This window comes from Pseudorca crassidens, chromosome 11, assembly GCF_039906515.1.
Source record: "Pseudorca crassidens isolate mPseCra1 chromosome 11, mPseCra1.hap1, whole genome shotgun sequence".
In the NCBI taxonomy this organism is placed as follows: Eukaryota; Metazoa; Chordata; class Mammalia; order Artiodactyla; family Delphinidae; genus Pseudorca; species Pseudorca crassidens.
Window position 1 is genome coordinate 2,709,535 of NC_090306.1, and position 23,263 is coordinate 2,732,797.

General features: G+C 49.7%; 1 protein-coding gene across 4 annotated transcripts in view; it reads right to left on the reverse strand.

Annotated features, from left to right (window-relative positions):
- Positions 1–22,666, reverse strand: part of B4GALNT3 (beta-1,4-N-acetyl-galactosaminyltransferase 3) — a 93,239-nt gene extending 70,573 nt beyond the window's left edge. For 2 of the 4 annotated variants that reach the window (XM_067756084.1, XM_067756083.1), the window contains exon 1: positions 22,282–22,664. In XM_067756084.1, coding sequence (XP_067612185.1) covers positions 22,282–22,450 — 169 coding nt within the window. In that variant the 5' untranslated portion in view covers positions 22,451–22,664. Of the gene's footprint in view, positions 1–22,281 lie in introns of all 4 variants that reach the window. The other 2 variants (XR_010947415.1, XM_067756085.1) reach the window with 2 other exon arrangements.
- Positions 22,667–23,263: the final 597 nt, after the last annotated feature.

Here is a 23,263-nt window from a genome sequence, read left to right on the forward strand (position 1 = left end):
TACAGAGATTAAGTAACCTTCCTGCCTTTGTATCCTCCACCCAACCCCATAGGCCAACTGACTGCGAAATCAACCCATGTAATGGCTAGGGTGTCCACACTCAAACTTGACTGCAAAGATGACTCGCCACAAAACCCTGAACAAGGTAAGTAACCTCTCTGAACTTTAGTTTTCTCACCCGTAAAGTGGCATCTATGTAAAGGCTCCCATCCCCCCAAGAGCCATTGTGAAGATTGAATGAGCTCCTTGCAAAGTACACACGGTGGGCTATTATCACAATAGCTCTGCACTAGCACCCCTCACCTGCCAGGTAATACCTGATTGACCTGTCTCTCTTCTGCTTACCTAAGCCCCCCAAAGGCCATTTTTCTGTAGTTTGTAAACTCGCTGTATTTTTAAAATTACTTTTTAAAAGAATTATATCATACATATAAAAGGATACAGATGAATGGTTTAAAGAATAACACCTGGACTTCCCTGGTGGCACAGTGGTTAAGAATCCGCCTGCCAATGCAGGGGACACGGGTTCGAGCCCTGGTCCGGGAAGATCCCACATGCCGTGGAGCAACTAAGCCTGTGCGCCACAACTACCAAGCCTGCGCTCTAGAGCCCACGAGCCACAACTACTGAGCCCACGTGCCACAACTACTGAAGCCCACGTGCCTAGAGCCCGTGCTCCGCAACAAGAGAAGCCACCGCAATGAGAAGCCCGAGCACCACAACCAAGAGTAGCCTCCGCTCACGGCAACTAGAGAAAGTCCGCACACAGCAGCGAAGACCCAACTCAGCCAAAAATAAATAAACAAATAAACTTATTTTTTTTAAAAAAAAGAATAACACTTGTGTGCCCATCAGTCTGCCTAAGAAGTAGACATAATCAATTCCTTTGAAGCCCCTTGTGTCTCTGTCCAATCTCATTCCCATCTCTCTCCCCCAAAATGACACCTTCCTGAACTGCTTCCTTGATCTTTTTTTTGAAGGTCAAAATCTTTCATTTTTGCCAATATGACGGTGGGGAAAATGGTATCTTTTTGTTGTTGTTGTTTTTTCCTTGATTTTCTTTTCACCAAAAACAGATTGAGTCCCAGCAACTATTTTTAATCTTTGTATCCCCAGAATATTGAACTTTACAGTATTCAATAAATATCGGATAAATGAAGAAATGTCCTAGCAGAACTAGAACCACAACTGGGTTTTTTTTTGTTTGTTTGGTTGGTTTTTTTTTTTTGCGGTATGCGGGCCTCTCACTGTTGTGGCCTCTCCCATTGCGGAGCACAGGCTCCGGACGCGCAGGCTCAGCGGCCATGGCTCATGGGCCCAGCCGCTCCGCGGCATGTGGGATCTTCCCGGACCGGGGCACAAACCCGTGTCCCCTGCATCGGCAGGCGGACTCCCAACCACTGCGCCAGCAGGGAAGCCCACAACTGGTTTTTTTAATTCTCATCTGCTTGACCTTGGGCAAGCTTCTCTAGTCTTCAGTCTCCTCATCTGTAAAAGTGAGGACAGTTTCCATGATCCCTGGGTCCCCTTCCAGCACACGTCTACGATTAACCCAGGAGCTGTCTCCTGGGGCTAGGACCTGGCATGCTGGAGAATGATGTCACAGCCTCCAACAGGTGTGTCCTGACCCCCTGGCGGGCTTCGCGTGGGTGACACAGGTGCCAGTACCAACCCCTTGAGTTCTCGGCGCAGCAGAACCCTAGGGCTGGCTGTCTCCAACCACAAATATGCTTATCTCTTTACCTCCATATGTGATGCAAATATCTTCTTCCGTCATTTTTGATGTGTGCCAAGAGGAAAAAGGTTGAGAAAAACGATATTAGACTTAGCTTGGTGGTGAGCGGGAGGCTGGATTTAGCCCATAAACCCAGGACAGTCTGGGGATTCTGTCTCTTCTCCATGTTGCCCCAGCTGCCCCACGATGGAGGTACCCTATCGGTAGTTTCCGGGGTACAGAGCCATCTAGAAAGAGACGGAGGAATGAGCTATCTTCATGCAAGAAGGGGAAAGGAAGACTTGGAGAGAGCAGTGGCTTCAAGGTCCCACCCCCTGTGCAGAGGAACCCTTGTCCCCCCAGGCCATCCCTGCAGCTGGGACAGAGGCAGGAATGTGTTCCCGAAAGCAGACCTGGAGGGCCGGGCCCAGGACTCCCGGCGGGCAGCCCAGCCCCACTGCCCGGCAGCCACAGCTGTTGGCAGGGAGTCCCCAGGTCTAAAATTAGCCTCCTGCTCTCCACCCAGGCAGCTCCACGCTCCCTCTGCCAGATGGGCCCTGCGGTGAGGTAATGGGAGCCTCAGGACAGCAAGGGGGCAGGGACCACAGCACAGAGCAGAGTCCCGCTTCCCCCGCAGGGTCAGCCTCGGGCTGGGGGACCGGGTACAGAAGCATGTGTGTGTGGAAGCTCAGCTTCTCCTCCGCGTCTGCACCTCTGGGAACACGCTGTCCTGTTCTGAGCTCGAAGTCCAGCAAGGAAAGGAACACACCCTCTCCTGAGAGCTTAAATGTGCCAGGGCCTCAATGGCCACCACGGCCTTGTGGGGTCAGGACCATCATTCCCATCACACAGAGAGCATGGGGATGCTCGCCGAGTCAGCTGACCTGAGCCAGGGACCCTGGGAGGGAGAATCCAAAAGTGCCCGCCCCCTTCTTTGGGAGGGGCATCTCCTCCAGGAGGGGCACCTTTGGAGGCAGAGCCCGAGCCCGTGGCTCCCTGACCCCCACCTCCAAGCCCCCCAGCTTCTGACGGTCTGGTCAGGAAGCCTGTGGCTGGAGCTGCAAAAATAAGAGGCCGATCCCGGGCAGCAGGCCTGCCTCTGGGGGCTGAGCACACAGAGGGCTGCCCAGGGGCAGGGCGGGGAGGCTCCGGGCGGGGACTGCTCAGAAGTGCAGAGGAGTCGGAGGGCTACAAGGAAGATGACCTGGTCACCAGGGGCTGTGAAATGCCCAAACGGCCACCGAGCCTCTCCAGCCAAAGGCTTCCGAGACCATCGCCCCCCGGCCCATTACCCAGGGCGCATCCAGCCTCACCCCTCCCTCACCGACCCCACCTGGGGAGCCTGTCCTCCCACCCCCAGGTGGGTGGGGGAGGGGAAGCTGGGGGACGGTCACTGTCTCGCCAGTAAGAGCTGGACCCAGTGCCCGACTCCCACTTCTGCCTGCCTGGGAAGGCAGGGTCACACGGCTAGGAAGGGAGTAGAGAAGGGCTCTGAACCCGGCACCTTCTCGCTTCCGATCTTTCTCCAGCCACCTCCAGCTCAGAATCCTCGGTGCTGATGCAAACACCGCTTCCTCTGCGAACAATGTCAGAGCCAGAGAGCACCTCAAGGACCAAGGAGCGCAGCCTGCTCCATTTGCAAGTAAGGAAGCTGAGGCCCACAGGGCAGAAGTGACTTGCTCAAAGTCACAAAGCCAGTTCAGATCAGAACCAAGATGAACCCAGGTCCCCTGACTCCAGCCCAGGGTCCTTTCCCCTAACACTGCGCTGAAAAGAAAGCCCAGATGCTCCGGTTCTGTAACATGGCTTCTCCTCTCCTCCTTCTGCTAGGACAGGCCTCAGTCGATCAGCCAGCTCACCAGTGACCTCCTGCTGCTTGGCCAAGCACGCCAGGCCTCCCTTCGGGACCTCTCACCCGCACCTGATCCTGCTGCTCATCTCTTCCTTAGCAACACGACTTCTCCTCCACGTTTCCTTCACAGTTCGTTCTGTCTCCCTCGTTGGCTGGCTGTGGACAGCCAAAGGCCCCCGCAGGTGCAGCCCCTTCTGCTGAAGACCAGATTCCACATCCCACTCCCCCATTCCAGCTCTGGCAGCCCAGGGAACATCCATCAGCTGGTGGAGGGGAGGGCTCTGGGCAGGATAGGACAGTGACACCCTTAAGGCACAGCCGTGAACCCAAAGACCCTGCGCAGGTGCTGAGCTGCCCAGGGGAGAGCCTGGACCACAGACTGCAGCCCGCTGAGCTCCTGAGCCATCCGCATCTCTCTCCTGTTCTGAGAGTCGGAACCCTCCAGTGGGTCTCACGGGTTTGTCTATGCCGGCACCTCTTGCCTGCCCTCTCTAATAAAGGAGCAGCCCTAGCTGCTGTCTTCCCCGTGAATTCCAGGGTTCAGCACGCAAATGGTCCCCCACCCATAGACTCTGGCCGAGGACACCCTCCCAGACAGGTGGAAATGACTAATCTTCCTTCGGGAAAAGGGGCAGCAGCCTCTAATCCCAAAGTATGCCGGCAGCCTGACTGGGTCCAAGTTCCCAGGAAGAAGGTTCCACGTGAAACAAGGGCCACTGTTCTCCCCAGGCATCCATGCGTCCCTCACGTGACTGGTTCACGAAAGCCCTGCCAGCTGGGGAAAGTGCTCACCGCCCTGGGAGTTTCCAAACCTTCCCAGAGACATAAAGGAGCAGAAAAGTATAGAAAAACAACTCCTTCTTGAGAATTTTTTTTTCTTGGTTTTAGAAGAAACAACTTTGGGGTTTTCTTCTGCCTTTCAGGCTTCCCGACGTCTAAATATACCAAGCGTAATCATTTATTGTACAAACCAAGTTATGTACAATATATGTTTATCTTGCTAAACTAAGAGAAAACTACTTTGGATCTGTAAGGGGTGCCAAAAGTATTTCACAGTTGTTTCCCTAAAAATATTACAGTACATTTTCATTTCCCAGAAATCGAACCCCCCCTAATTTTTATATGAGCAAGTACCTTGGGCAGTTTATACCCATTTCTTTTTCTCAAAGCGGTAAATATCAACTTCCAATTTAATAGCTCCTGCTTCCGTAAATGTTTCCCTGCAACAGACAGGTGGTATTTCCTAAGTAGTAAAATTAAAGCTTCACTATTGTAGCATGTTACTTATGCAAATATTTTTCTAATTTTCATGCATCAGAGCAAAATTGAATTCTTATTCAACATGCTAAATCAAACTTTAATATTATTTTTTCCACCTCCTCTCCGAACTCTTCCAAACACGTTCTGAACCCACTTATTGCTGTCTACCTGCAATTTTTCTTCAACTTGTCATCCATTTCATCTTTTACCCCCAAAAAGAATTGCCTCTTACAGACTTCCATAATCCTAGTACTAGGATTATGAAAACATCAGCCCTCATCCGCTTGTATCCTTCTACAGAGAAGAAAGGAGAAGATAATATTTTTCAGAATTTGTTACATGTTTTCCTACCAAAGGGTTTCATGATTCACATGCTCCTGGATTCTTCTGATTTAAAATCAACTTTGTCGCAGTGAACACTGTGGTACGTCTCTTTTTGAATGATGGTTCTTCTCAGGGTATGTGCCCAGTAGTGGGATGGCTGGGTCGTATGGTAGTTCTATTTTTAGTTGTGTAAGGAACCTCCATACTGTTCTCCATAGTGGTTGTAAGCAATTATACTCCAATAAAGAGTAAATCAATCAATCAATCAATCAGCTTTGTCTATTGCTATTCCCCATCCCTCCTCAACTCAAGGAGGTAAGACAGGAAATCGTAACTCCACGCGCTTTTTTTTTTATTTTAAGGTCTATGCTTCTTTAGCAGAATGGGCTCTGTTTTTTGTTTTTTTTTTTTTCGGTACGCAGCCCTCTCACTGTTGTGGCCTCTCACGTTGCGGAGCACAGGCTCCAGACGCGCAGGCTCAGCGGCCATGGCTCACGGACCCAGCCGCTCCACGGCATGTGGGATCTTCCCGGACCGGGGCACAAACCCATGTCCCCTGCATCAGCAGGCAGACTCTCAACCACTGCGCCACCAGGGAAGCCCAGAATGGGCTCTGTTTTGAGGATGGGAGGGTGCAAGGGACAAAGGGACCTGCTGGATGAGGACTGTCACGCCTTGGCCGCCCTTTGCAATATGAGAATTCAACATCAATAAGAACTTCCTTGCAGGTGACCTTCAGCTATCAGTGCACTATCAATGCAGAGCGTCGCTGGAGAAATTTCAGAAAACCCACAGATCAGCCCAACAGCAGCTGAGTTGGACACAAGATCCACCCCCAGCTAAACGGCAATAACTTCAGCTAGGTAACTGGCAAGATAAATAGATCTGAGAACCAGTCATATGCATACTTAGTACACATCAGGGAAAAAGGACCACGTGAATCTCAGACATTAAAAGGAAGCTTCTCAGCAAACAGAAAGGGATGGTGAGAGCACTGCGTGGGCACTGGGAGTCCTGGGCCCAGCACCGCTCCCTGGGCAGGTGCTGAAAACACTCTCGGCCTTAAATCCTTCACTGGTAAAATCAGAAGGCTGCGCAAACACTGCACCTCAAGAGGCAACTCCAGTCGACTTGTAGCGACAGCCCGGCGAGCTGTGTTGAGAAAAATTCTGAGTCTGCAGCTGGGCTCAGGAAGAGAATTTCATGTCCTACTGGAGATGCCACTGGCCTGGGATAAGAAAGGCAGGTATTTTCCATCTCAGAATTTTAAAGTCTCTGCGCTCCATTCCTATCCTAGGATTCTGTATGATATGTGAGAGAAAGCCCCCAAAAACCATCAAAAGAGAGACAGAGGGGCTTTACAAGCTGATTAAGTGATAATAATAACAGCTAACATTTATTAAACAGGAACTTTACCAGGAACTGTTCTAAGTACTTTATATGTGTTACTTCACTTACTTGTCATGATGAAACCCAGTGAGGTAGGTACCACTATTAATAATTCCATTTTATAGGTAAGGAACCAGGACACATTGATGCTTAGTCACCTGCTCACAGATTTCAACTCAGGTAGTCTGACTTCTGAGCAAGCTAGGAGAGAAAGGAGGGAGGGAGGGAAGGAAGGAAGGGAGGGAGGGAAGAGAGGGAGGGAGGGAAGAGAGGGGGAGAGAGGGAAGAGAGGGAGGGAGGGAGAAAGGGAAGAGTAAAGACACTGGCAGGTGGCGTGGAGGACACCACAGCAACCTCAGAAGTTAAGGCAGAAGGGCTGGCAGTGTCCACACAGGGGAAATGCAGGCCCAGCGAAGGCTGTGCGGGCTGAATTCTATCAGTGTTGAATTCTATCAATTCCATGAGTGCTCGTGGGGAGGGTGAAGCAAACTGCCATGACCGGACACTTGGGAGCCACCTCTGGCTTCTCTGACAACCTAAGCTGGAGTTCACAAGAGCAACCCAGACGAAGGAGGCATCAAAGAAGATATCAGCTGTGAGTTTCAGATAGTTCAACAGACGTTCCAGAGAGGGTGAGGTCAGCTGGCACAGAAACAACGAGGAAGGCTTCAGGAAAGGAATGAGGCCGACAGGATGGGCAGGGGCGTGAACGGCAGGCAGAAGGGTATCATGAGCCTGCAGAGCAGCGGTGAAGAGTTTGAGGAAGACCAGCCCGAGGGACAGGAGACCCCAGCTCCGGCTCCCCATGGCGAGAAGCGACGGTGAAGCTACTGCTCTCTGGATAGTCACTCCCAGAGTTTATACACGCTCCTCTGCATCTCCTAGCAGCCGGACTGCTTCCTCGCTCTTTGTTCCCCTCCCCACCACCGCAACTAGGGTAGAGGGATTTAACTGGGAGGATGTCCCCAAGTCAACCAAACTCTGAGAATTTACCATGTGCAGGTATCGGGCAAGGCACTCAGGCAGAGTTCTCAACTAGGGATCCATGGAGGGGTGTCAAGGGCCTGTGCACCTCCCCAGAATATTATGCAAAATATGAGGGGGGAGGCAAATTTCTGGGGAGAGGGTCGCCAGTTTCCTCATCAGATTCTTACAAGGGTACACAAGCCACAAAAGGTTAAAAATCTCTGCACCAGGGAGACCAAGGGGGAAGTGCCCAGGTCCGGCACTCAAGAAATGCAATCTCCTGGGGGAAGACAGACAAACAGAAATAACCCAGGCAAGGCAGCCTCTGAGAAGTACCCTAACGGAGTACAAAAAAGCAGAGTGAGGGAGGGGGGCAGAGGTTCATTCCAACGGGGATGCCCACAGGATGTGCTCCCCACACCCCAGTTTTGGGATCCAAGTTTGCAATGAAGGAAAAACAGACGTTACAGTAAGTCCCCTACGTATGAACCTTCAAGTTGCGAAATTTCAAAGATACAAACGTGCAGTCCATCAACGTCAGGTGTGAGTGAAATTGCAGCTTCCTCCGTCTCCTGTTGCTGGCGACCCTTCAGCTCTACCATCTCCCACCTCCTCTCCCTCCTCCAGTCAGTAACCCTTCCTGCCTGTTCACTCGATGCCAGCCCCTGTGTGCCAGCTGTCATGCTGGACTACTGTATCTTTCAAGGGAATGTACTGTAAGATTAAACATGTTTTAATTTTGGGGTTTATTTGTTTTTATGTATTAGTTGTGTGAAAAGTATTATAAACCTATCACAGTACAGCACTATATAGCCGATTGTGTTAGTTGGGTACCTAGGCTAACTTTGTTGGACTTAGGAACAAATCGGACTTACAGAACTTGTTCGTTTGTAGAGGACTTACTGTATTACTTCTCCCCAAGCCTAGACAGAGCCCCTGGCCAGAGCCCCTGGCTCAGGTACTCCCAGTAGGAAACCAAGAGTGTGAGGCCAACCCTATCCCCCCAGAAGGAGGGGGAAGGAGGACACTGCTCCAGGACTATGGGAGGTGGCAGGAAGATACCCTTCCTGAAAACGAGCGCTGATCCTGGTCCACCCGTCCCCACTCTGCCAGCTCCCATCCTCTGAATTCCTGGGGTGCTTGTGGCACTGACCCTCGGGAGCCCCTCACTCTCCCGGCCTCAATTCTCCCACCCTTTGTCCAGAAACTTTGTGCCATCACCTGTTTCATTCTCTCCCAAGACCTCACCGCCATCTGAAATTCTCATCTCTTTGTTGAAGTGTTCATTACCTGTCTTGTCCTCATGAAATGTAAGCTCCATGACAGCAGAGCCCTGAAATGTCTGGTTCCCTTCTCCATCCCTAATACCTACAACACTGCCTAGCACGTACGCACACTCACTACGTATTTGGTGAATGAGTGTCTGTCTCCTGTCCCTTTGTATGTATTCTCTTGAAGGACCAGCATGGCATCCAGGTCCCAGAGGAAAGTGTAAGAAGAAACAGAGGCACTTTCTTCCCCAGAGACCACTTCTGAGATACTGGGTGTAAAAGGCGGCCCTTAATTTAAATGATTACGGCAGAGCGTAGCCAGAGGGCCACGTGTGAAGCTCAGAACTTTAGTATCCTATCACCTTCTGCATCAACAATACTGCCAAAGTGTCATGTGTTTCTCTGACAGGTCTCAGCTTTCCTGTCACCCTCCTCAGCTAGGCACTCATCGCCCATACCTTAGGTCATTGCAGTGACCACCTAGGTGGCCTCTGTCGCCAAACCATCTTACGAACCTCCAGCAGCTTCATCTGCCAATAATCACTGTTCCTAGGACATAAAAGGTGTCCACAGACTTCCCTGCTGGTTCAGTGGTAAAGAATCCGCCTTAAAACGCAGGGGAAGTGGGCTCGATTCCTGGTCGGGGAACTAGGATCCCACATGCCGCGGAGCCACTAAGCCCATGTGCCACAACTACTGAGCTGGCGCACCTCACACAAGAGCCCGCGTGCCGCGAACTACAGAGCCCACGCTCTCTGGAGCCCGTGCGCCACAACAAGAGAGAAGCCCAGATGCTGCAACGAAGACCCCGCAAGCCACAACTAAAGACCCGACGCAGCCGAAAAAAGTAAATAGAATAAATTTTAAAATAAATAAAGAACTGCTTTAAAAAAAAAGAAAAAAAAGGTGTCCAGTAAGTGTCTGAAGAATTAAAGCATGAATCCGTGGATGAAAATAAGAAACACTGCCTTCATCATATAAAATCCCTGCTTTCAAAAATCTATGTTGCAATACAACAAACTAGTGAATATAACAAAAAAGAAATAGACTCCCAGATAAAGAGAACAACCTAGTGGCTACCTGTTGGGAGAGGGAAGGGGGGAGGGGCAATAAAGGGGTAGGGGGTTAACAGATACGAACTACTATGTATAATAAAAATCAGGGGCTTCCCCGGTGGCGCAGTGGTTGAGAGTCCGCTTGCCAATGCAGGGGACACGGGTTCGTGCCCCGGTCCAGGAAGATCCCACATGCCGCGGAGCGGCTGAGCCCATGAGCCATGGCCGCTGAGCCTGCGCGTCCAGAGCCTGTGCTCTGCAGCGGGAGAGGCCACAACGGTAAGAGGCCCGCATACCGCAAAGAAAAAAAAAAAAATCAGCTACAATGATATATTGAACAACACGGGGAATACAGTCAATATTTTATAATAACTATGAATGGAGTATAGCCTTTAAGAACTGTGAATCACAACAGACTCACAGACTTAGAGAACAGACTTAAGATACCAGAGGGGAAAAGGTGGGGCGGAGGGATAGTTAGGAAGTTCGGGATTGACATGTACACAAGGCTATATTTGAAATGGATAACCAACAGGGACCTACTGTGGAGCACAGGGGACTCTGCTCAATATTCTGTAACAACCTAACTGGGAAAAGAACCGGAAAAAGAACAGATACATGTATATGTATAACTGAATCACTTTGTTGTACACCTGAAACTAATACAACATTGTTAATCAACTATACTCCAATATGAAATAAAAAGTTAAAAAAATTGTGAATCATTATATCGTACACCTGTAACTTATATAATATTGTACATCAACTGTACTGCAATTAAAAAAAGAAATTAAAAAAATTCTATATTGCTCTCCACCAAGTCCAAACGCGAGCACCCTGGCACTCGAGACTCTGCAATCACGTCACAACCACCCGTCTGATGTCATCTCCTTCACACTGTGGGAGCCTCTGCCCTCAGGATCTGAGTTCCCTAAACTTATAGTTAGCTTATGCTAGACACCCCCTCCAAATAGCCGCCTTTGCTTAGGCACACACACACACACACACACACACACACACACACACACACACCCCAATAACAACAGAATCTTGGAGCTGGAGGAGGTCTTAAAAACTGAAGCCATAATGTGTGTATGTATAGCTGATTCACTTTATTATAAAGCAGAAACTAACACACCATTGTAAAGCAATTACACTCCAATAAATATGTTAAAAAATAAATAAAAAATAAAAAACTTCAAGCCAGAGCTCTTCTTTTGGGGAAATACAGCAGAACACTAAGAAATGCTGCATAAAATTTGACAAACTTATTTACATAGCTAAGGGCTCCATAAAGTAAGGGCAATCTCCAGGAGTCAAAAAATGAAGATGTGAACATTGGTGCAGCTCTAGATAACATACTAGGCAAAATTAATTTTAGAGTATTAAAAACAGAACAATTTTTAAAAAGGAACCAAATCTGAAGTAGAGCCAAGTAAAACTTACAGATATGAAAAATACAGTCATTGAATCCAAAGAAAAAATGGGGCAGATGCCTCTGCCTCAAGGTCCCTACCTAATTTTCTACCCCTTCTTTGTGCCTATGCAGCTTGCCTGCCTTCTGTTGCTGGAAGTTGTTCACCTGAGATGGGCTCTCAGCCTCTCCCTTTTCCCAGCCCTCTGCTCAGCTGAAATAAAGAAGCAGAACCAGGAACTGAGAATTCACCCCGACACTCTGTGCCTGGCTCCTGGGGAAGCCTCCCAAGTCCTCACCGCACCCCCCTGCCCCGAATCTTTGGCTAAGAGGTGGTGGTGAGAGGTCCAGAGATCAGCTGGCCGGCGAGGGGGCTGTGCATGTGCACAGGCCTGCACACATCCATTTGGACCCCGGTTGGCAGGAAGGGTGGAAAGGAGAGGATCAAGGGATTTGTAAGAAGATCTCAGCAGAGAGGCCTTTAATCTTTGAAGCAACTGCCTGAATGGAGGCCACATTGTCAGGGATGACCTTGGGGGCCAAATAGCCAGAAGCGCTGGGATAACTGCCACCCCTCCGCCAGGCAACTGAGTCTGGAAAGACCGGAGCCCAAAGTCCAAAGATGGACTGGCCCCGTGGCCCCTTTGTGACACGGTAGTGGCTCCAAACCAGACCCGGAAACAAGCATCCCATTGAATGGAAGACTGCGAAACTGAAGCCCTCAAAAGAAACAGGACCTGTGCAAGCACCCGCGATAAATCAGCTTCAGAGCTTAGATTAAAACAGAGATAAAGCCCAGTGTTCCTGCCTCTGAGACCCGAAAGTCCTCCGAGCACACTCAGGGACACGCAGTAGAGTGACAGGCTACGTTGCCCAACTGCTGAACTTTGGTGCCCTGGTCCGTTGCCAAATGGCTCTCATTCTCCACAAAACCCTTGACTTCTAAGCCACCCCTCCCCATCAGTGCAGATCTGTGTCTGGGGTGCAGACAGAAAGATGGAGGATGGAAAAGAGTCTTGCGGCAGAATGCGCGTGTGGTGGCAGGTGCGGGCGTGGATGGCCTGGAGACGGCAGAGGGACCGGGCACAGCTGTGTCACGGGCCAAGAAGCTGGAGAGACAGTGGCAAGAGGGCCAGCTGAGGAATGCATCTCCACACTCCTGCCTGCCAGCCTTTTTCTAATTCTCACCAGATTGTAAACTCTGAAGGGGAAGAGATGGGAGCCAACTCTCTCCTAGCTCCTGACATGTGCTAGGCTTATGTTCGATCTAACCGGGCACTTCACATGTGCAAGGCTAGCTAAATCTTATCGAATCGAATCATAAGAAAAGCTCCACAGGGAGGTCATATAACCCCATTACCCAGATGAAGCATCTGAGGCTTGAAAAGGAATAAGTACTTTATACAAAGTCCTGCAGCTGGTGAGACATAAAGCTTGGATTTGAACCCTGCCCTGTCTTTAAATTCCATACGTTTTTCCAGGGATCATCAATGCTTTTTATCCCACTCAGTCCCCCACAAAAAAGTAAATGCTCCATAAACATCTTACTTAAGTTTTAAAATAAATCACCTCTGCAGCCATTCAAGATTTGCAAAATAAAAAAAAACTGAAAACTACACATCACTCAATTTCCTGGCTTTACTGCACTTCGCAGATATTGGATTTTTTTTTATTCAAACAGAAAGTCACAAAAATTATAATCATCCTCACCAGTTCACTCAGTCCCATGTAATTAATTTTTTTTTTCATCTTGATCTTTTGTTAGCACTTTTATGAACTCATCAGTTTTCCACTAGAGTTCAGAAAATGCTTATTCATTCAGTTCGGCAGTATAGTCAGTTATCAGAAACCTGTGCTTGTCAGAGTCTTTTCCATGAATTCCTTGAAGGTGAAACCCTTTTATAGGCACATTTTTGCAAAAGCACCAGAGTACACCCAGAACTGTCTGTAAATGACTAAAGACTTAAAAATGACCACGGTTAAAGATTTGATGAAAGTTCATAATAATGCAATTGACAAAGAAATTTAGTTATTTCTGAGATATGCATTTTAAAATAATAACTAGAATTATGACTTATAACATGCATTTTAAACATGCATTTTATAACATGCATTTTAAAATAATATATAACATGCATTTTAAAATAATAACTAGAATTATGACTTATAACATTATACCAGGCTTATAACTTATAACATTATAACATTATGACTTATAACATTATACCATATACCATTATACCTAAGATTTTTAGGAATTTCCTGTAATGTCTGAAACATTTACATTAACATATTTCCATACGAAAGTTTAGTATTAGTTTCTTTTTTAATTTATTTTTTATACAGCAGGTTCTTATTAGTCATCAATTTTATACACATCAGTGTATACATGTCAATACCAATCGCCCAATTCAGATACTGGATTTTTTACAAATTGAAGGTTTGTGGCAACCCTGCGTTGAGTGTCGAGCAAGTCTATCAGCAGCATTTTTCCAACAGCCTTTGCTCAGTTCGTGTCTCTGTGTCACATTTTGGTAATTCCCACACTATTTCAAATTTTTTCATTATTATTCTCTTTGTTATGGTGATCTGTGATCGTTGATGTTACTTACTTTTTTTAATGATGTTACTATTACAAAAAGATTATGACTCACTGAAGGCTCAGATGATGGTTAGCATTTTTTTAACCAATAAATTGTTTTCTCCCCGAATTCGACCAATAAAGTTTTTTTGTTTGTTTGTTTGTTTGTTTGTTTTTGCGGTACGCAAGCATGTGGGATCTTCCTGGACCGGGGCACGAACCCGTGTCCCTGCATCGGCAGGCGGACTCTCAATCACTGCGCCACCAGGGAAGCCCCCAATAAAGTATTTTTGAATGAAGGTATGTAGATTTTTTTTTTTTAGACATAATGCTACTGCACACTTAATTGACTACAGTATAGTGTAAACATAACTGTTATATGCACTGGGAAACCAAAACATTTGTGTGACCCTCTTGCAATATTCCCTTTATTGTGGAGGTCTGGAACTGAACCCACAGTGTCTCCCAGGTCTGCCTCTATAAACTCCATGGTTTGTCTGGAATATCATTCCTCTATTCCCACCCCCACCTTTCCTTCTCCTTTTCCCACCTTGGGCCCTCTTCCCAGGCCTTGGTGCCATAAAGCGCAATTCCACCTGCAGTGGCTTATGGGATCTTAGTTCCCCAACCAGGGATCGAACCTGGGCCCTGGCAGTGAAAGCGCCGAGTCCTAACCAGGGAATTCCCAAAAACACAGTTTAAAAGAAGAGAAGAAATGGGTAGGAGGCAGCTAACACCTCTTCCCCTGGCCTGTTTTCTCATCTGTTAGTAAAGGGGCTGGACGGCTCATGTTCGTGACTTTCTACACCCAGAAGCCACAGCTCTTCACGCTCCTGGTCCCCCCACTGGCCTGGGGGGAGGTTAGAAGCCCAAAGGACAAACTTGAGGTTCCTGGCCTTCCTGGCCAGTCCCCTCGGTTGTTTTATTAGTATTGTCAGGGGTGCCCCAAGCTTTATTAAATTTTCCTTACATTTATGTCATTGTTTCCAATGACAGTGGCTCAGGTCCCAGCATGTCAGTAAATTCCAAGCTTTTGATGTCCACTTCACACATAAGGAGGTGAGAATTTATTTTTGAATGTCATTCAATTTTTCAATACCTAAATAGACTAAAAACAAAAACATCAGGAAAATAATAATTCATGTTTTGGGGGGGGGTGTTTAATCTAGAATTCTTTCCAGAATCCAGCATCTGGTTATCACAGCTATTATACTTTATTTTATTTTATTTTTTTTGCGGTACGCGGGCCTCTCACCGCTGTGGCCTCTCCCGTTGCGGAGCACAGGCTCCGGACGTGCAGGCTCAGCAGCCATGGCTCACGGGCCCAGCCGCTCCACGGCATGTGGGATCTTCCCGGACCGGGGCACGAACCCATGTCCCCTGCATCGGCAGGCGGACTCTCAACCACTGCGCCACCAGGGAAGCCCCTATACTTTATTTTTTCTTTTCAAGAATCTCTAGGTCAGAGTAGTGGGATTATAGGTGACTGTCAGTTTCTTCTTCATACTTTTATATATACCATAGCACTTTTATTGATTTCTTTATGCCTTGATTTGGTCCAGAAAAAGTTAAAGCGGCTTGCAAGTACCACAGAATATAAGATGACATAAACTAATAGTAGTTGTGGGAAAGAAAGAAAAAGATAGAGGAATAAAATTGGTACCAAAGTGCAAATCGTAAAATCTTTTACACTTTTTTCCAAATGAACCAAAAACTGAATTCTAAAGCTTTCTAGTAACCAACACAAAGGGAGAAACCTGTGTGGTTATATAATTTACATGGCCAATAAAAATGAAAACAAACGGACTGCTCAAGAGAGCAGAGCTAGTTCTAATATCAAGATCAGAAGAAAAGTTCTCATCACAAGAAAAAGAATTGTAATTATGTGAGATGATGGATGTTAACTAAACTTACTGTGGTGATCATTTTGCAATGTATACAAATATCACATCATTATGTCATACACTTCGATATGTCGTACACTTCAATATGTCGTACACTTCGATATGTCGTACACTTCGATATGTCAATTATATCTCTAAAACTGGGAAAAAAAATAAAGACCAGAAGAAACGTTTCTGGAAGGTTCTCAAACACAGGATAAGCAATGACTCTCAATCCCATCCTTGGAGAATGTCACAGGGCTATATCTCATAGCACTTAGGTCCTGGGTCTTGCCCCTCCTTAAGTTATTGGATCAGTTGTACTAGGTGCCTCATGCACAAAAAGGTAATTTTACAGGGGTTACTGTGGTCCAGATACACAGCCATTATCTGGTATAATGAACATGTGTTGTTTTCATAATCATAAAGAAATATTATTTTAAAATAAATCACATACTGTGTGATTCCATTTCCATAAAGTATAGAAATAGACTCTATTAATCTATGCTTATGGTAGTGACAGGGATCGCTGGTACCGTTCTGTTTCTTCATCGGGGTGTTCGTTACAACGGTATGCTCAGTTTGTGGAGATTCATCAAGCTGTACCCTCACATGTGCACTTTTCTGTACATATAACATACTCCCATGGGAATTTCCTGGTGGTCCAGTGGTTAGGATTCCGGGCTTTCAATGCCAGGGGCCCAGGTTCGATCCCCAGTCAGGGAACTAAGATCCCACAAGCCACGTGGGGCGGCCAAAAAAAAGAAACCAAGCCAAACAAAAAAACCCAACAAACAAAAAAAGGTACTTCCATGAAAAGTAAGACAAAAAAAAAAGGGACCACATGGACAATTTGCATGCTTATTTTCTACAAAAGTTGGTCAATGGTAAAAAAATTTTAAAGTTTAGCATAAGAAGTAAATTACATACTAAAACATCACAGAGATTAAAAAATATATATGGATACTTCTAACACTGAAAGCAGTGCTTGTTGGAACCTAAGAGTCTGTAAAAATTTAATCTATCCGTCATGCTTTGCTCAAATGTATAACATATCCAGCCCGGGACCCTTTATATATACCCCATCCAAACTACTCTCACCCCTTCCAGTAGTACTTTTTATATCAGGTAACATATAAATCTATTAATTGTGGATCACAAAGGAGGGTTATCTGAAAGCTCAGGACGTATGCTTGGCCTAGCTGAGACCTCATCATCCTCGGACAGAAGGAAGCGTGCTCGTGGAAATTAAAAGGTAGGATTTGAGAGCGGTGCAACTCGGTAGAGAAGCAGACAGTCAGCGGCCAACTGCAAGAACAGCCTCCAGGCCCCCTTCCAAAGCAAACTCTGCTCTGGCGGCTGCCCTGCTCCGCTCCATAAAGCCCAGCCCAGGCTCTGGGGCCTGGAAAACTACTGCAGCGCGCCGCCAGCTACTCCTAAAGCCAGCACAGAAGTGGCTGCTTCAAAGGCCTCGTGCTGCAAAGCAGTCAGAACCGTGCGGGGCATCTGGACACCTCCCAGGACAGGCGCCGCCGGCAGCCCAATCACCACCGAGCAGGAGATCGGGGCCTCAGCCCACACGAGGGTCCCTGGGTGACAGCAGGACAGCAGGGCCGGCTGTGCTGCTGGGATTCTGCGGCCACGTCAGAACGGACTAGAGAGACCAGGAAAGGGGAGGCCAAGCCTGGGTGAGGGCCCTGTCCTCACACCCTGTGGTCCTGGTGCAGACGGCGCTGGTCCAAAGGAGACACACTTTTAATAGGAAAAGCAGTGATGGCTTAATTCTTATCCTTCGCATTTGTGTGTAAAGGCTACCGCTGTTTATACGTATTATGGTACAAGGAACAAGAATTCCTAGGTTCTATTCTTGGATCCATCACTGATAAGCCAAGTATCTGCCAGTGAAAATATCAGGTGCTTGGAAATTCAGAGCTTACCGTCCATAACCAGAAGGTATTTGAGTGCCCAGTATCTGCCCTGAATTGATTACTGACTTGAAGTTCCAGGCAGCAGCCGGGTGGCCAGAATGGCAGCATAAAGAGAGGTAAGCAGGACGGAGGAAAGGGAGCCAGAGGCTCCATGGGAAAGAGGGGCAGCCCAGCCGGGGCGACATGCAACAGGGTCCCGGGCCCAAGGGGCCCACGAAGCAGCTGTGCTTCCCTCCACACTTGCCTCTGCTCTGAGGCTCAGCTCTAAGCCACAGCCTTCCCGCTCTGCCCACACATCTGTCTCATCTGTTTTTCCCTCTCTCCTGGCCTGCGTCTCAGATTACCGTTCTGCCCTGAGCTACCTCTGTCACTGGAGGGTTTGTCTCCCTTCCAAATCGGAATGTCTGTGGCGACCCCGGGAGCCACAGGGCCCGCCTGACATCTGTGGCTATGCCACCGCAGCCCACTCGGAGTCACTTAGGAATCGCGGGGGCCAGCCGGACAGATGTGTTATAAGTTTCAGGCTTGGAAACACCTTGGGGTTTAGCAGGTACACTGGACACTTAAATGGGGACATTGCAGACCCAGCCTTGTGAGATGTGGAAAGAGGCTGGTGTGCACCACCATTTGGCCCTGGCTCTGTGGCCAGCTGTGATCGCTTGGTTCCAGCACTGAGTTGGTCTCAGCAGCAGGTCAATTATAGAGCAAAGAACCTAGAAACCATTTTAGTCCAGACCTCTGCCCTCAGGCAGGACGTAGCTAATCCAGTCTGAACAAATGGGTATAGCTCATTAAAAGCTGCCAGGACGGGGTCTTTAACTTCCAATAATAATAGTCTGGGCCCGGGGTTGCTCTCAGCCAGTACACACCGGTACACCTGTGCCAGTTCTCAAAATACTGGAACTTATGAACGTGTTGGTATATAGTGACTGCCCCAGGCCCTCTGAATGTCCCACTAGAGCCCTGACCTGTCCTCAGGAGAGCTCCATGACCCAGCAGCTAAAGACTAATGCCAGCCACAGTAAGGAACCTTCCGCCCCATCCCAGCACCACCATCCATACCAAAGTACAGTATGGTTAAACAGTTTTACTATTTCCCTATCCATTCTACAACACCACCTTATTCTAAAACTTTCGACTGCTTTCTCTTATCTACGAATAAATACCACCCTTTGAGGTTGTTCTTCAGAGTCTTTCATACTGTGGCACCATCCCCTATCCTCCTTCACACCCTCTGCTTCACCAAACCCAGACGCTCAACATTTCCAAACACTAACTTGTCCTTGACTATTGGTCTTGGCTTCTGCTGCCCTCTCTGCCTGGAATAGCTTTCTCTTTCTGCATCCACTAAAGTCTTACCAACTCCTCAAGATCTCCTGAAATGTCACCACTTCCATGAAATATTAGCTGAAAGAGCCGTGTCCCATTTCCAGAAGTGTCACAGCAACGTGTAGGTTCTACCTCTGTAAAACTTAACGGTTGTCTCCTATTATGATCATTCTCACGTACGCACCTGAACTCCCCTCCTAGAGGGAAAGCTGTGAGAGGCAGAAACCATAACAGAGTCATCACCACATCTAAGTGACCGAGCACAATGCCCTGCTCGAGCTACGTGCTAAACAAATATTTGTTTAAATGAGTGAGTATGAAGCCCGCGCACCTAGAGCCCGTGCTCTGCAGCAAGAGAAGCCACCGCAATGAGAAGCCCGCGCACCGCAACTAGAGAAAGCCCACACGCAGCAACAAAGACCCAACGCAGCCAAAACTAAATAAATGAATAAATAAATTTATAAAAAATAATAATAAATAAATAAATGCGTGAGTGAGTAAACAGCTCTCATTCTTTTGTCCAAGGGACCCATTCTTCTATCCATGAAGTTTCGGTGGCTTCTCCCTGAAGTTACTCCAAATGTGGTTGTATCTTTTTCTACAGATGGAGCCCAAACTGCATATCACGCATCTCAAACTCCGGGGTTATTCCATAAGAAGCAGGAAGCGCGCTCCCTGTCATTACTTGACCACCCTGGAGTTTGTAACTACCAGCTCTCCATACATTTCTCCCAGCACCAGATCAGGGCGGCAGTCACACAGGGACAGGCAAATGAAAGGTTCTTGGTAACGGAGGCTGGCCTTACAGATGACAGGAAGGCTGGTGGTGCAGTGAGCTGGCAGGGGCTGCTACAGAGAGGCAGGGTGGCTTGCTGGGAAGCAGAACCAGGCTGGGGCTCCGGTTGCTGCTGTATGCCAGGGTGTACGCGAGGGAAGGCTAGCAACCCTCTTCTTACTGCTGTGCTTTCTAATCCCTCCTTCCCCACTCCCCCTCCAGAGGAATGGCTGGGAGTAAGACCTATAAGACAAGACAGGACTTTGATGCACGACGTCTGAGCTTCTTAAAAACAAAGGACGGGGGACCAGGAGCCAGAAAGCACAGCCACTGTCTAAATCTCATTCCAAAAGGAAATCAAGGAAAGAGTAGAGTACGATGGGACAGCCCGGCATGACAAGCCACCCTGCCAGCAGGTGGGCTTCAGGGCTCTAGGAGGCTGAGAAGAAGGTACGAGGGATCCATCAGTGCCCAGGCTTGGGCCCCCGTTAAAAACAACAGTTAGGGAAACGGAAAGCCAGTTCTGGACTAGGAAGCTGAGAACATTCTTCTGGAGAAGGGTCCATTTGGAAAAGGAAACAAAGAATAAGGAAACCCAGTCAGAAAGTGAAGATGCATCTAGAAGGGAAAAGAAACTGACCCAGGAATTGATGGCTAAGGATGAGACAGCCAATAGGAGACAGAGGTTGGGAGCCAGGTGTGAGATGATAATTATGGCAAACTGCTTCCGGTCTCTGAGGAGAAAGTTCACTTGGGGTAAAGGAAAAGTATGTGCTGGGGGGTGAGGGAGGCGGATGGGAGGCCATTCATTTCAGGGTCACAAAGCAACTGCTCTGCTCTCTGGGTGTGGCCATGCCGCAGCATGCGGGATCTTAGTTTCCTGACCACGCATGGAACCCGTGCCCCCTGCAGTGGAAACGTGGAGTCCTAACCACTGGACCGCCAGGGAAGTCTCTCCTCTCTGGTTTCAATCTGTGCAGTGGACTCCACTGGCTACCAGGTTAACAAGATGGTGGCCAAGAAGGAGAGAAGGGAGATCCCTCCCGGGGCCTCCCACCCACCCCCACTCCACCTGGGCTCCTCCACAGGGGACCCTCTGAGTGGCCGTGGTATGGAAGAGTAGATACGCTCTGTCTTTCAGAGGAGTGAGCAAGGCCTGGGGAGCTGAGGGAAGGCAGACTGGTCTTCGGAAGGAAGAGCTCTTCCTACTTGAGACCTGTGGACCTGACTTGGGAAGTCCCTTCCTCGTGGTGTGCTGGGCTCCCTGACCCTGGAAATGCTCAGGCGGGGAGATCACACAATCGTAGTGTTCACATTGAAAGGGACCAACTCCCTCCTTCTACCTGAGAAGCTGCCATTTGCGCCTGGATTTCCCAACTAGTTAGCGTCAGAACCAGGAATGGAAGGCCAGTCTCCAAACACACAGCCAGAAATATTTCAGCAGCCACAGAGTGAGAGGTTCCGCCATAAATACCCATCTCTGTCCTGAACCAGCTCAATTACTGACCCTAGTAATTCCCTGTCTTTGGCCACAAGAGGAGGCAAAGCACCACACCCAGCCCTGGGCAGAACAGCTGACACAAGAACTTAGAGCATCTTCTCACCAGAGTTCCATCCGTCGTCCCTTAGTTTTCCTGAAAGGGGGAATGTTTGTAATTCCACACGTTGTCTGGAATTATAAACCTCCCCCCTTCAGGATTGGGAAGGGCACCTAGTAGTTCTGGGAGTTTCTCTTTTTTCCAACTATTGCAGCGACCTTTGACACAGTGCCTGACACTTCGGAGGTTTTACTTCACTCTGTCAGTGTAAACTGAAAACCACCTCGGACAGGCATGCCTGTTGAAGTAAAAAGAGAAAGAGAGCATCCCCTCCGTTTTCCTAGGAGGAAACTGAGACAGAAATTTTAAGTGGCTCTGGCTCCGTGGAAAAAGAGAAGCAGGAATCTACCCACTGCCCGGTCCACTGAGCTGCCCTGAGCAGGATATGGGGGTTCAGCTCATTCCGCAGGGTTCCCGAGGGGGGCTGCAGACAACCCGCTGGGGGTGGAGGGTGGCCAGGACCAGGAGAGGGGACCGCTCGAGGGAGGTGGGAGACTTGAAGGAAGAGGAAGGGGCTGGGAGGGGAGTGGCCTGTGGGAAGAGGGGGAGGCGAGTGGCTCATGACGGTATCGTTAAAATAAAGGACCCCCCCCCCCGAAAACGCCGCAGGGGAGCAAACGGAGCGAGCCACGGAGAAGGCGGGTAGCAAAGTTTGGGTCGCGCAGACCGGAGCGAGCGGCCTGGTGGAGGCGGCCGAAGGCGCCCCAGACACGGACCTCAGCCCGCGTCGACGCGTTTCTCTGGTACCGGGTCTGCGAGCCGAGTGCGGCCAGGGGTGGCCCCGAGGCTCCCCCGGCTTCCCTCCCGCGGGGCGCCCGGCACCTGGAGACCCAGCGAGGTGGAGACCGGGTCTCAAATGGGGGGTGGGTCCCCCCTGAGGCGGGAGCCGCCGGCCCTGCCCCCTCCCTGCTGCGCGCCTGCCGCGGCCCCGGCGCTACTCACTCCGGTTCAGGGGGTTCCCGCCGACCTGGGCCGACGCCGCCAATTCCAGATAAAGAGTCCAGAGCCCCACGGACACCACGGCGAGCAGCAGCAGCAGCCGGAAGCGCCTCCGCAGCAGCTTGACCGGGCGCAGCAGCAGCAGCAGCCGCGCGGCCCGGGGGCCCCCCATGGCCCTAAGCCCCTGGCCCCGGCCCGGCCCCGGCCGGCTCTCAGCGCCGCGCCCCGGCCGCCCGACCAGGCCGCCCCGCCGCGGGGCGCCGGCTCATGCTCCTCCCGAGGCCCCGCCGGCTCCTGCCCACGCCCGGACGCGGGCTTGCTGCCGGCCGCCCCACCGCTCCTCGCTCGCCGCCCGCTCTCGGGGTGCCCACGAGGAGGCTACCCAGGTGCGCCGCCCCGCCCCGCGCCCCGCCCCCTCCCGCGCCTCCGCCCGCCGCCCACCTGCCCCGCCCCCGGGCCCGCCCTGCCCCCGCGGCACAGGTGGGCCCCGCCCCCGAGCGGAGCCGGGATGGGGACGGCCGCTCGGGCCTCGCTGGTCAATACCCGGCGCCTCCGCCAGCCGGGGGTGCGTGGGGCAGGTATGATCTGCACTCTGCTCCCCAAGCACGAGTGAGGTCGAAGCTTTGTAGACGCGGGGCGCGGGGCGGGGGTAGTGTTGGGGAGGCTGCGGCTTGGGGCGTTTCGTGGCCCGCAGCGACCCTACCCCTGCCTTAGAGTAGACATTGGAGCTGGGGAACCCTGGCGTCTCAATGCAGCTGCGGTCTCCTCTCCCAACCACATCTCCAAGAGACCCTGGGAGAGTTGTACGGCCCCCGGGGTGAACCCAAGTAGTTGCTCCCAGACGAGGATGACAGAGCCCGGGGGGAGAATGGATGTTGGAGGGTTCTGAGGAAAAATTACAAATCAGAAAATAAACCAACAAAACGACAACAAAAACACAAACTCACTCCTAGAGTTAAAAAAGTTCATCAAGATATTCTGCATT